The sequence below is a fragment of the Ascaphus truei genome, chromosome 2 (genome assembly GCF_040206685.1).
Source record: "Ascaphus truei isolate aAscTru1 chromosome 2, aAscTru1.hap1, whole genome shotgun sequence".
NCBI classification, from domain to species: Eukaryota; Metazoa; Chordata; class Amphibia; order Anura; family Ascaphidae; genus Ascaphus; species Ascaphus truei.
In genome coordinates this window covers 94,274,076-94,288,500 of record NC_134484.1, presented here as the reverse complement: position 1 = coordinate 94,288,500, position 14,425 = coordinate 94,274,076, and the positions used below count along the sequence as shown (strand labels likewise).

General features: G+C 42.4%; 1 protein-coding gene across 2 annotated transcripts in view; it reads left to right on the top strand.

Moving 5' to 3' along the window:
• Positions 1-14,425, top strand: part of LY96 (lymphocyte antigen 96) — a 181,581-nt gene that overhangs the window by 35,295 nt on the left and 131,861 nt on the right. For both annotated transcript variants that reach the window (XM_075583259.1, XM_075583267.1), the window contains exon 3: positions 1,260-1,388. In XM_075583259.1, coding sequence (XP_075439374.1) covers positions 1,260-1,388 — 129 coding nt within the window. The remainder of the gene's footprint in view (positions 1-1,259; positions 1,389-14,425) is intronic.

Here is a 14,425-nt window from a genome sequence, read left to right as displayed (position 1 = left end):
AGTCGCCCTTTTGTACTGACTGTATGACAGACCTCAGGGACTGCATTATGAACTGTGTTATCCGCAGGAATTGATTGACCCTTTTTAAATCTAGAATGTCTCTGTATCCTCCAGAAATTTTCTTTACTAAAAAAAAAAAGAGTTTCATCCATTCCCCTTCTTTTGTTTTCTTATAAGCATTTTGTCCTATTTTAACTTGTCCAGCACTCATTCTAATGCATCCCTTTTGTCTCTGCTTCCTGGGAGTTTTGATGTCACAAATCGATCTGCTGCTGGCCAGCAATGGAACTCCAGGGGGTACCTGCTGGTAAGCAGTTGAAGGACCCATTTGTTCTTTATCATTTTAGCGCAACCAGTTCTGAATGAAGCCAGCTTTACTCCTACTGCAAACTGTTGGACTCGTCATCTTTCATAAGGGCCTTCCTCTAAATTATGCTCCTCAATTTCTAGAGCCTCAAAAAAGGCCTTTCTGGCTTCCTCTTCAGGATAACTGCCTTGTAAAAGGTCTTCCTGGTCGATACGATCTAGCTACTCTATAATTCATTGGAACTATCTGCGATCTTGCATAATAGGGGCATTTAAATCTTTTTGCCCCGGACACTTTTGAGATTATATTGTCCAATCTCTTGCCGAATAAAAATTCTCTCTCCAAGGGTAGCATGTATAGATTGTTTTTCAACATCGCATCTGCCTCTGATCTGGTTTCTTAGTCCTTTTAAATGATCACCACAAGATACATTTTCACTGCTTTAGATGGCACTTCTGGTTTACCAACATGAGGTTACTTCCGATCTAGCGTACGTTCAAATTTTGTCGCGAAGACATGCACAGAGGCACATCCACCGGGGGATTCACCGCTGCACTTTAGAGTGTATCTTTGATCCGCTACCTATACATACATCGCCATGAATTGTTAATGGGATATGCAAGAGGAGGGCAAGATACTAACGTTATATGATTTCAACTCATATAGTTGGCTTCTGGGAAGCAATTCTGCTTTAAATGCAGACAATATATTTTGGTTGTTTTTTTTGCAATATGACATTTTGGTAATAGGTAATTTTTTTCAAATTGGGCTTACTGTATGTTTCAGTTTTGTATGTCTTATTTTCCACTTTTCTGCTTCTTTTATTTTTATTGTATCCACCTCTCCCTGTATCTCTCATTCTATTCTTCTCTTGTTCTCTGCAGTACCCTTTATTTAAATTAACATGTCCACATCATATTCAAGAGTATAATGTTGTGTCATTTTGTCCCAGGGATGGATTTACACCGCTTATATGTTGTGGCTAGTATCTGGCATGAATCTAGAAAGATCACCAAGTACAAGTATGACTTGTGTTCAGGAACAGATGATGAATTTGAGTTTTGTGGAGTACTAAAAGGAGGTAAGCAAAGAAGGGTGGGTATCCGTGTTGGTCCTTTTTTCCATGTAGTAACAAAGGAGGGAGAGGTAATAAGGGGTATGATAACTTTTATTGGACTAAAAAGTAGTTGATATCTTACAAGCTTTCGAACCTCTCAAGGTCTTTCATTGGACACCCGATGAATGACCCTGAGAGGTTTCGAAAGCTTGTAAATGTAGCACCCTCGGGGTATGGTAGAAATGTATTCTTAGTAAGTCATGGTCCCTACAGGGAGTTATGGGGTTACTTCCTTTTCAGACCCTAGTATGTAATTAATCTTAAGTAACCAATTTCAAGTAACTAATTTCATGTTGCAAGTCATTTAGCTCAGTGATTGGTTGTTTCTGTCTTCTAGAAGTTACTGGAAAAGTCAACCCTTTAGGGGATGGTTTAGTAAGTAGACCTTATCTTTTCCTGCCCTGCAACAGGGGTGGGAACAGAGTTTATACATATTTAGGATCTAGATATTTTTCTCAGCTCACATTGTCTTCCCTCACGAAGGGAATCTCCAGGGTTCTCCTAGTCCTGTAAAATGGTAAGCAACTTTATTTGTTTTCTGAGTTAGAGAAAGTATCCCAGTTTAGGAGCCCATAGAGACACTGCATTTTAGGGGGACTCTGCCACAGCAGGGAGTGTGTTCCTTACTGGAGGGCTTATGAAGGAGACCTGGGTTGGACTGCTGGGAATTACCGGAAGAAAGTTTCCAGTTCTGCCCTAGGCAGTAGCAAAAGGCTTTGAGAGGAAGTTGAGCTACCTGCAAACCTCCTGGTTGAGGAAACATGAGTGCAAGTGTCTAGTAACTCTTGAAAACCTGTTGCTGACCTGATGTTACTGTTATAACAAAGTTCAACAAATGTTCCTGGTGCCCTCCGTCTTTATTTTGCTCACCATACCAGCCCTGCATGGATTTCCAACACCCTGGGATTAAAGGTAATGCTGAGCATTTCACACACACTTGGGACTGTTTTGGTGTGGCCCCTCTACTGTCGGGGCTAGAGGTGTTAAATAACATATCAACTACTTGTTAGTCCAATAAAAGGTACCATACCACCTACTCCATCTCCATCCTTTGTTATTGAAAGGAGATAAGTTATTTTCAGAAATATCTTATTGAAAACCATTGATAGTTTTTATATATCAGTTTTGAAATAATGTTTTTGTTTTCCTAAATATTTATTTTTGGAAATAATCCTAAATACCATAGTGGCTTTATTTATAAAAAAACAAACAAAAAAAAAAAAAACAGACCACATTTTTCAACAAATGTTTACGTTTTTTGTTATTTATATTTGGTAGAAGGACAACTTCCTGTTTGGTGGCATTATAATAAAATATATAAAAACACACATTTCTCATACTGAAACATGTTATAACTTCACTCTCCCATATTTTTTTCCTTTCCATGTACTGTATTCCCCTATTACCCTTCATCTTATCTTTTTTTAAACGGTACTGTAACTCGAAGAACTCTGAGGCCGAAAGCCCCCATGCAAGTCATAGTTTATAGAATCAGCTCAAAAATCCTGTATTAAACCCCTCTCTCACTAATATCGCGTATTTATCGTTATCTAAACTATACGGTACCTTTAACTCTCCCTATCACCTGTAAGTATAAACCACCCTTGATGTTCTCTCTCTTATTTTTTTTGTCCTATTTTTTCCACACACAAATATTACAAAACCACAATCTCTCTGACAATTACTGAAGTGAAAAATAGAATATGGTGCATTTTATTGATGGAGAATTTAACAACCCTTCTTAATGACAAGGTACCCAAGTTCGAGAGTGTCTGGGGTCCATGGCTTGCGAGGAGTCCCCAAGTTTCTATGTGCAATCACTCACACTTTAGCACACTAGTGCTTCCATATGGAGGAGCTCCACCTGTGCCTGCTACCCAGAAACCTTGTTAGGATCACAATTACTGCTGTTGCTTTTGATGTATCCAGCTGCCATCACTTGACCTTCCCCCCTCACCCCCCATAATTGTTTGGTTGTAGGTCCACTCTTAATTAAGCCATCAGTATTTTTTACAGATGCAACCACCGTATCCGATCACTTGCCTGGGTAAAAACTAAGGCATATCAGTAAATGCCTCAACATGCCTCAATATTTCTGTGAGATTCCTAATGGCCCATCGGATGAACACCTGCAGTCCGATTCAGTTTGAGTGGGAGTGCAGGGACCCCCCGCTGTGTAAATCCAATGGGCCATTAGGAATCTCACAGAAATTTTGAGGCAAGTTGAGGCATTTACTTTGAGACTGCCACAGATTTTCCAAGGCAAGTGATCTAATACTGGTGGCTGCATCTGTATTTTACATTGTCTTTCTGTAGCCCCAATAAATTATGTATGTGGATGCTTCCTCGTTATTTTTTCTGAACCCCTAAAAATGTCAAGAAATAAAGTTATTAGAAAAAAAACAAATCTCTAAACAATATGAGAATACCAAGATACATAATCTCAACCTTTCCATTAATGACTAACAAAATCTGGTTTTCTTCTTCTGCAGAGACCGTACATTTAAGGTTTTATAAAAGCCTTTCCAGCCTGCCTTTATTTAAGGTATTGTGATAATACCCCTTCTTTTACATCAATTTCACTAACTTTCTCTTACAATGTTGCTGTTACCTAGATTATATTGCAGGTAGTGATGGGCCATCTTCACACATGCCAATAGGAAGCTGGATAGTTAAATATATGATTTATGTCTTGAAAAAGATTGTAGGGAAATATTTATTTTGTGATACCTTTTAAAGGTGCAATCCCTCGTAGTGAGACAAAAGAAACAACCATCGAACCTAACTATGCTAAAATCAAAGGGCGGTGTTTGTCAATCAAGTGTTTTCTTACCCATATCCCACCGTTTATTTATCAGAGAGCCAATACAGATAAGGGAAGGGGAGTGTAGGGCGCTCTGGTTGTTAAACACACATCAGTAACATCAGATAAAAGGGAGGAGCTAGAGGAAATCAAACATCTTCCAAGTTTAGTTAAATCACCATGTTTACAAATCATTTTTAAAATGATATACAAAAAAAGTTTAGGTGTCAGATTTTGTAAAAAGGCATCAAACAATCATATTTACCCACATAAACAAATCACAGCTATAAGTACACATTGGTCTTAGCAGGGATTTCCCCTTTAACAGACTAACAACATTTTACATTGTCAAGATATCAGGTGTTAGCCTTCCTTCATCAGGTCAGAGATTACCAGGAACTGAATATTCTTAATATTATGTTGGAGAAACTCATACAAGACAAAATCAGGCAACTTTAATCGATAACCAGCAGACCTGGGCAAATCATCTATTTCTGCTTCTATTGAATTTCTAAAAAAATATTTATCTGCTGATTTTTTGCAACATATTAGAGGATTTATTGATTTACTGGGGATAAACACATAAATCTGTGAAAAACACTTTGCTTGACTATATACTGTACAGTAAACTGCTGAAAAAATCATCAGCTTGCTAGACATGGGTAATCCATGCCTACCAGTACTTTATGGTATACAAGCGGAAGAAGACACTTTATAATATTGTATCTTTGGCATAAATATAGGGAAATGTTTCGAAGCAACATGCTATGCCACCCTACAAAGGCAGCCTGTATGTTATACACAGTCAACAAAAATAAAACTGATTTACTGTTCTGATTTCCCAAAATACTTCCGTATCACAAATTACAATATCTGTTTTTCTTTTCAGGGCACATTTATTTTGTATGTACAAGCATTTGCTGGCGAACAGGAACAGGTTGCCTTTTGTGCCAATGTCACGTTTATAATCAAGGCGTAAGAACAACATGTAATACAAACAAAATACCATGTCCTTTGAGTAGGCATGCAATAACACTGATGTAACTGTATTTCTCTCTTTTTTACATTGATCAAAATATGTCTCTCTTTGTACCAACTTGATGCATTACCAAATGTAACAAAATCAACGCTCAAACATGTAACTATGTAACTCTCAAACAAATCTTTATAAAATGTTTGAAGAATATGTTGGTTCAATATTATATAGATGTAACTCCTTGTGTGATGCAATCAACACACTCACACTGCCCTCTGGCAGGTTCCTCTCCAATGCTATATGGGCATGTGACTGTTGATGGACATATAGAGTAACCAGTGACAAAGGCTGTGTAAGAGTTGGGACTGAGAGGGAGAGGAGCCTTTAAAAGGGGGCGGGCATGACATGTGAGTCAGATCTGTATGAGCCTGAATGCGTTCAAGCTCGATCGAGAGATGCCTGAGTGACAGCAGTACTCTGTGGTGAGAGAACCAGCGGATCCATGTCGGAGCATCGAGCACTGTCCGAGGGGACCCTCGACGACTGCAATGAAAGTGGTGCCGGAGTACCTTTGTGAAGTACAGGCCTGCAACACTATAGTCCACTAACCGCTCCCATCACAAGTGCCAATATCCCCAGGATTGGGTGGCACACTCTCAACTGACACTGATACAGACCCACGCAGCGTTACTGTTACGTGGTATTATATTTATATGCTGTAGGATCAGGCCTGTCCCTAGACATACCTTAGGTAAGGCGCCGTCTAGGGGGGACAGGTCTCTGGGCGGCAAGAGCGAAAGTGTAACAGTGCCGCTGCTTTCCTATTTCTTAATGTGGGATTTATTTATTTATTTATGTTTTACCAGGAAGTAATACATTGAGACTTACCTCTCGTTTTCAGGTATGTCCTGGGCATAGAGTTAAGATGACAAATAGTACATGGTTACAAATACAGTTACATAAGTGAACAGGGTATACATTATATACTATACTGTACATTGCATGCACAGTTAAAGATAATATATATTATTGGCGTATGTAACAGTTACAGACCAGATTAAAATGTGAGACAGCTTTGGGTTTGAAAGAACTTAAACTGGTAGGGGATGTGAGAGTCTCTGGTAGGTTGTTCCAGTTTTGGGGTGCACGGTAAGAGAAGGAGGAGCGGCCGGATACTTTGCTGAACTTTGGGACCATGAATAGTCTTTTGGAGTCAGATCTCAGATGATAAGTGCTGCATGTGGTAGGTGTGAGGAGCTTGTTCAGATAGATGGGTAGCCTGCCCAGAAAGTATTTGAAGGCAAGACAGGAAAGGTGAACTTTGCGCCTAGACTCAAGTGATGACCAATCTAGTTCTTTGAGCATTTCGCAGTGATGTGTGTTGTAGTTGCATTGGAGAACAAAACGGCATATTGAATTCTAGAAGGTGTCAAGTTTGCTAAGGTGGGTTTGGGGTGCCGAGCCGTATACTACGTCTCCATTGTCTATAATTGGCATTAGCATCTGCTGTGCGATACGCTTTCTGACCAGTAGGATTAGGGAGGATTTGTTCCTATAAAGTACACCTAGTTTGGCATAGGTTTTGGATGTCAGGGTATCAATGTGCATCCCGAATGTTAAGTGGGAGTCGAACCATATGCCCAGGTATTTAAAACTAGTGACAGGAGTTAGTGTGGTATTAGCGTTGGTTCTGATCTGGACCTCAGTCACTGGAAGCTTTAAAAATGTAGTATTGGTCCCAAATACCATTGTTACAGTCTTGTCAGTGTTTAAAAACAGTTTGTTTTGGGAAATCCAGTTTTCAAGTCTCAAAAAGTCAGACTGAATTATGTGTTCAAGGTCAGAGAGGCTATGGCTGTGTGCATATAGGATTGTGTCATCTGCATACATGTGTATTGAAGCTTCCTTACAAGCTGTGGGAAGATCATTGATGAACACTGAGAAGAGTAGGGGCCCCAGAACAGAGCCTTGCGGGACACCACAGGTGATATCCAAGGGGTTGAAGTTAGAGCATGAGATGGACACATGTGTGGATCTACCTGATAGGTAGGACCAGTTTAAAGCATGCTTCCCTGTGAAAGGGGGAGGAAGGGGATAAACTGATTTGCTGTGCATTACTGTGTTTGCCCTGTCCCAGATGGTTTTGTCCCCCATTGGCAAGCCATTCCCTGCTTGGTATATTAAAAGTCAAAATGCATTGCTTGCCATACCCTCTAACCGACACATGACGGCGGTATAGAAGCTGGCATTTCAATGCGAAATACTAATTCTAGAACGAAAGCACCCAGAAACCTGATTTTTGAGGTGCAAATACAGTGAACCACTACATGCACATACATATCATTTTTAAAGTTGTGACACAAACAGAACATGGTGTTTTAATAAAGTGTGTATTAACTGCAGATTGTAAATGTAAGGCAGGAGCTATTTTTTGTAAGTCCAAGCAGGAATTCCTTGCACATCCAGCTGTGATATGGGTGAATGAGCTGGGGGTATTTTCATGGCTGAGCTTCAAAGGAGCCGCTGATTTAGCACCCCTCAGTCTAAAAGGAGTGTCAGGGATGAAAAGACCCAGAGACCCATAATATATACACGGCTGGCATTCGGAGGTATAACAGATGACAGGCTATTGACATCTCTGTGTCAAAAATCAGACTCAGCGGTGCCAAGGTATGGGTGTATCCCAGGTATGCTAAGTGGCATGGGTCTTAACCTGACCCATGCGCCCTGCCCACCGGACAGCCCTTCTGACCGGTCTTATGAACTATGGGCAACCTGCCTAGTGGTGGGTTAAATTGTTCCCACGAGGTGATTGGATCCACATGTTAAAGATAGCTTTTGCCAGTCTATTACAGTGGCTCCTCAGGTATCCCCAGTGTGATTCCTGAATTTTGATCCATGATGTAAAGATGCAAGACTTTGTTCCAGCACAGCGGCAACTGGTCCAGGAGTGAAGGGGTTAATAACAACGTAACCAAGGATTTGCCCCAAACTTCAGAATTCGTTAGCCCTGGTGACTCTGGAATGAATTCTAACAAAGTTCCTCGGAATACTTTGACGTGGCTGAGATATCAGATCGGCAACTTGTGATCTGGCCACAGAACCTTTAAACCAAGGCTGCATTTCTTGCACTTGCAAGCAAAGGAAAATTTATTTTGTTCCAAGGACAATTTATTTTGTTCCCTTATCCCAGTAAGTGTTGTTTTAAGTGTATTCTGCAAATGTCGTGTGTTTGTCTATTAAGGAAATAAATCACAATTTATTTTGCAACTTGTTCTGTTCAATCAAGTACTCAGAAATATAAATGTGTTGATAAAGTTGGTGTCCATCGTGACATAACCTATTCCAGAGCACTGGAGTTTGTTAAGCAGGATAGCATGATCAACAGTATCAAAAGCCTTTGCAAAATCAAGGAAAATTGCACCAGTGAGTTGTCCCTGTTCCATTCCACACTGGATTTCATTGCAAACTTTTACCAGGGTAGTTACGGTGGAGTGTTTGGGGCGGAAGCCAGATTGGAATTGGCTAGGAAATTTGTCTTAGTAATCGCTTAATTGGGAATGAACACATTTTCCCATGACTTTGGATAGTTTTGAGAGAAGAGAGATTGGCCTGTAGTTTGAGACAGTGTTTTTGTCCCCACTTTTGAATATTTGGAAAACTCTGGCAGATTTCCAGGTCGTAGGGATGTGGCCTGCAGACAGGATAGAGTTGACTATGGAAGCAATTGGTTTGGCAATGGCTGGGGCACCAAGTCGTAGGAACTTAGACTGTAGTACAGTAAGTCAGGTCCACATTGGCTGCTTAGTTTTAATTTGAGGAGCGCTTGTGTAATCTCCTCTTCGGATACTGGGCCAAATTGAAAATTGTGGGCAGTGTTGGGAGGGGGTGGTGGCGTGGGGCGATATGGGTTCTCCCAGGATGGGATTCATGTTTGTGGTTTGGGTTGCGTTTCGCTAATAAGTTAGTGGCACACCCCACAAAGTAGTCATTGAATGCATTTGCAATGTCAGTGGGGTTTGTCAGACTAATATCCCCCTTAGTGATATTACTTGGTTGTTGATGGTTAGAAGGCTGGAATACAGCTGCAGCGGACGTTATTCTAAAACTTCACCTGGTGTACCGCTCTGAATACCCCTGTCATGGCGCGTGGTGTTTTCCAACCGTGCCGCCATTGACTTGGGTTTCTATCGGGTGCAGAAAATGGCATTTTAGCGTTGTCTGCAATACCGTCTAGAAACTCAAGTGGGCAATCGCGAGTTGTTGTCTTAAAAATCTAATAGCAATTCAACCTACACAGTACAGCTGTACACTTCTGCAAGTCTGTGTGTGTGTACAGTAATTGTAATTTGAAGATTTATATTTGAAGCAGAGATTAACATTACAAGTTCATACTGTATAGTCTGAGGCTCCTTAGCCATACACAGATTAAAAATATGAGGACACATACTGTATACAGGATAATAAAGGGAAAAGAAGTAATACAAAAATACAACGTCGCGTCTTCTTCTGAATGCAAAATATTTTTTCCGCTCATGCGTGTACAGTGTCTAAATGGAACCTTGTTGAAACGCATATGCGTGTCATCACCTTTCTATATGTATTATTTATTAATCAATACTTTTGTTAGGCTTGCTCTTTTCATACTGTTTTTATTTAATGCGCATGCGTGTATGTCTCATTGGAACCTTGTTGAAACGCAAATGCGTGTCATCACATTTAGGCACATGCGTGTATTTAAATAAATAAAAAAAAAGGCAAAGCAATTAATCTGTGATAAGCCCTTCTTGGAGAATCCCCCACACATTCAAAGTGAATTTCAAGTAAAAAAAAAAACAAAAAAACGAGACATCCCTTTTTGAAGGACTGATTTAAATAAACCATAATCTGAATCATGTTTTTGATAAGTTAACAATTTTTGCCATTCTTACAATCACTTCCTTCTTAATTGTACTGTAATGTATACTGCACTGTAAAGTATATTACTAGAATTTTTCTTTGGGCGTGGGGGTGTTTCAATGATTCTCGTGAATTTAAAGAAGAATTTGTTTTATTTTATCTGGGTAATCATGGAAGAATGAAAAATACAAATAATCATGAATAATACAAATTTACAATCTTTATCTTCTTTGTAATGGCTGCATTGCATTCTGTATTCTGTCCTTTTTAATTTAAGGGCCGGTGGTGACTTTTGCACCTTCCCCCTCACCACCTCACACACAAAGCCTTACAAACAAACCAACGTGAATAGAATTGCTTATCCACACCTCCCCCCCCCCAGACAGAGCCATTCATGAAAATATATTGAGACTTTGTTGAGCCATGTTGTTTCCCCTCTCCCCCCATTCTCACACACGCATGCTCACGAATCTCATATGCGTGTCATCACATTAAGGCGCATGCGTGTATGTCTCATTGGAACGTTGTTGAAACGCATATGCGTGTCATCACATTTAGGCGCATGCGTGTATTTAAATTTAAAAAAAAGGCAAAGCAATTAATCTGTGATAAGCCCTTCTTGGAGAATCCTCCACACATTCAAATTGAATTTCAAGTTTTGTAATTTTTCTTTGGAGGTGGGGGTGTTTCAATGATTCTCATGAATTTAAAGACGACATTTTTTTATTTTAACTGGATAATCATTGAAAAATGACAAATACACATACTGTAATCATGAAAAATACAAATGTACAATCTTGTCTTTATCTTCTTCGTATTGGCTGCATTGTCATTGAGAGAGGGGGGGGGGGTTGTGTACATTAATGACTGTTGCTACAATATACACACAGTTCAATAATTTTACACATGATACCCCCCTTCCTTTTTTAGTGCAGCAGCTCTGAAAAGAAAAAATGAGTGCAGTAAAGTGCATTTAAGGCATTGCGTATATCACTATATTGGACTATACAGTAACTACTGTCAAACTATATACTGTACAGTATAACTGTATAACTACAGTATAATGTACAATATATACTGTAACTATACTACATTAAAACTACTGTATAACTATAACAAGTTGAAACAATTTAAAACAATCTTTATTTTTTTTGGAGTAAAAACATTTACTACTGTAGGTTAGACACATCCTGTACAGGATTTAACACTGTACAGTAGAAAGTGGAGAGAAAGGGCTGACATAAAAAGGTTAAAATGGTTATTTTGAGTGCCATACTTATCTATATCATACTTGCTGTACCTGTACTTACAGCACCATACAGGTAAGGGAGGGGGCGTGGGGGAAATGCCTGCACTTTTTCATCGCCCACCTACAGACATGCACATGTAAAACAGAAATAAATGATTATACAGGCATACCAAGCATTAAAACCATGAAACAATTTAAAAACAATCAACTTTTTTTTTATAGAGAGTAAAAACATTGTTCTATAACTTTTGAACTACAGCACAGTACAATCAAAGAGCAAAGTCGTTCCCAAACGGTCTGGCCTTCCAGGGACGAGCCCTTATATGCCTCAAAAGGCCATTGATGGTGTCTCTCCCGGTTCTCATAACATGATCGTTAACAAAAAAATAACGCTGCACTTCCCCAAAATGGTTTTCCTTACATTTTCCGGCAGAGCCTTCTTGATTTTATTCCCTTCATAATTTACGTTGTGGGTCCACCTGCTGTACATCTCAAAACTGATGTGGTGTTTATAGATGCAGTGCATATTTCTGGGCTACACCAGCACTTCCGATCTTGTATTTCTCCCAGACTTGCTGGAGCAGGTCGCTCAAGATGATGTCTGGCAGCGTTACAATGGGAGTGGGTGTGCTTCTGGCAGCGGGCGAGGGTAGGTGGTCTGGGAGGATGCTTTCCTCCTGTCATGGCTTTACCGGAGTTGTCATCTCATCCTCATCAAGGTGTCTGTGTGTGTGTCTGTCTGTGTTTGTGTGTCTCCCCCTGCTGCAGGAACATGTCCCTGGCTCCCCCACCTCCCTCCCGCTGGCGGCACATCTCCCTCTCCCCTCGCTGGCGGCATATTTTCCCGCCCCCCCCATTAGTACATCTCCCCCCGCTGCCGGCACATGTCCCCCCCCCCCCCCGCTTGTCACTTTCAGGGTCTTATGGGGTCTTCATCTGTTTTTTTTCTTCTTCATCTGTATCTTCCGCAGGCATGCCCTTGTCCTCCTTTTGGAGGGGGTCCTCCATCCTCTGCTTCTTGCCATAAAATGAGGCTGCATAGGCTTTTATAGGCCTATGACGTAACATTTTTGACAAATGGTTCCCACGGCTCTGATTGGCCAGTTAAAACCATGTGCTTTTTTTTTTTTGTGACACCATATAAAGGAAATGAAGCCAGACAATCAGAATGGCTGTGCTTCCTTTCCCTTTAACATGACATCATCAAAAGCAAGATGGCCGGCGTCACATGGTACTTGAGCCAATCAGATCGTTGGAACTAGACCGGAAGCTCGCCACCAGCATGCGCACCGGACAAGGCCACACCCGGCGCCTCTCCAAGGTAGGCCGCCACCGGCACCTGTAAGGAGAACGGGACAGGAGATACGTCACCGGATCTGAGGTTAGTGAAGTCCCCAGCTTTCTCCCCAGGTAACTCCGGGAACAAGAACGGCAGCAAAAGGCTCCTTGGGCGTTGACCTCTTCCAGACGGACGTCTCCGGTCAGGAAGAAGGACGCGGCTCACAGGTAGGAGACATCTTCTCTACAGGGTAGGTGCAGCTGGGCTCATCCTCTGTGGCAATGACGACGGTAGCGGCAGGAATGGCAGCCACAGCAACAGCAGCGGGTAGGGACACCTCCACAAGGACACAATACCGGGGCGAGCCAGTCGCCCTGGTGACCAAGACTACGGTCACCTGGGGACTCGCACCCAACACCCCTGGGACAGTCCACTCACCCTCAGGAACATCGTGAGTGTTGGATCCAAGTCCTGGGACCATTAGGGCTAGGACCCACAGGCCCACAGCAGGGTCTGCATAAGCAATGAGTGGTACCGGACCACAGGCAACTCCGGCAGGAATTGCAGGCACATCAGGGGCCACACCTTCCGGTGAGACCACGCCAAAGATAAGGCTGCTTCTAGACGAGTGAATAGGGCTAGCTTGATGCAGATACAGGGCCTCACAATGCGGGCACCTCTCACGCATGCCAATTTCTCCACCAGGTTGGCGACAGCCAGGGCATATGCACTTATGGGCCTCCATATCAACGAACTCAGCAGGAGCAGTTTGTATATCTGCTTCCTTTGATAGCTCTCTCTACACTGAACAGTGCAGCAACCCTGTAGTTCCTCCCCTCTCAAGGAAGGCTCCTGATTGGTGGCCACTTATCTGCCCCTCCCCTGGGTGAAATTAGAAGTAGGACGTCATTAAGTGGGCAGGGAACAGCTACAGCATCAGCCCATCAGTAACGGGCGGTGCCAAGCTTTAGCGCTGAAAGCTTGCAACCTCTGCAAGTTATCACTTTTGCACACCCATGCGGTCCCATATTTTTTAGCGGGAGCGCCATTTTGAAGTGCAATACAGGGTCCACCACACGGTGGCAGCCATTTTGGGCTCTCCCCCTGTTTTGTCCTTTTAAAGGACCAGGGTGCTCTGCCAGGTACCCAACCACTCCTAATATGTAGCAGGTTGTCCCCTTTTACGGCAGCCAGATTGGGGTACACGCTCCTTCCCTCTCAGAGCCCCCAATATAGGACAAATTACATAGAACATGCGACATGTGGGTGTCACGTAACCCGGGACGACTCCCCCACATAACAGGCACCCAGTACCATGTGCTATTTTCGTGTATCACCCCGTTTTGTGCTTTTGAAGAACCAGGATGCTGCCAGGAGCACAGATCCACAGCATGTGGCAAAAGGCTCCCTTAAGGCAGTTGCCAATTGGGGTCTACTCTCCCAGGAATCGCACATCCTTTCTTGGAGCCCCCAACATAGAAAACGAAAGAGGATAGAAAGACGAGGGAGAGAGAGGGAAGGGAGAACGGGGGAAGGGGGCGAGAAAGGGAAGGGAGAGGGGGTGAGAAAGGGAAGGGAGAGGGTCGAGAGAGGGGGCGAGAAAAGGAAGGGAGAGGGGGCGAGGGGGAAGGGAGAGAGAGATGGGAGAGAGAGATGGGAGAGAGGGAAGGGTGAGGGGGCGGAGAAAGGGAAGGGAGAGGGGGCGAGAAAGGGAAGGGAGAGGGGGCGAGAGAGGGGGCGAGAAAAGGAAGGGAGAGGGGGCGAGAGGGAAAAGAGAGAGAGATGGGAGAGAGAG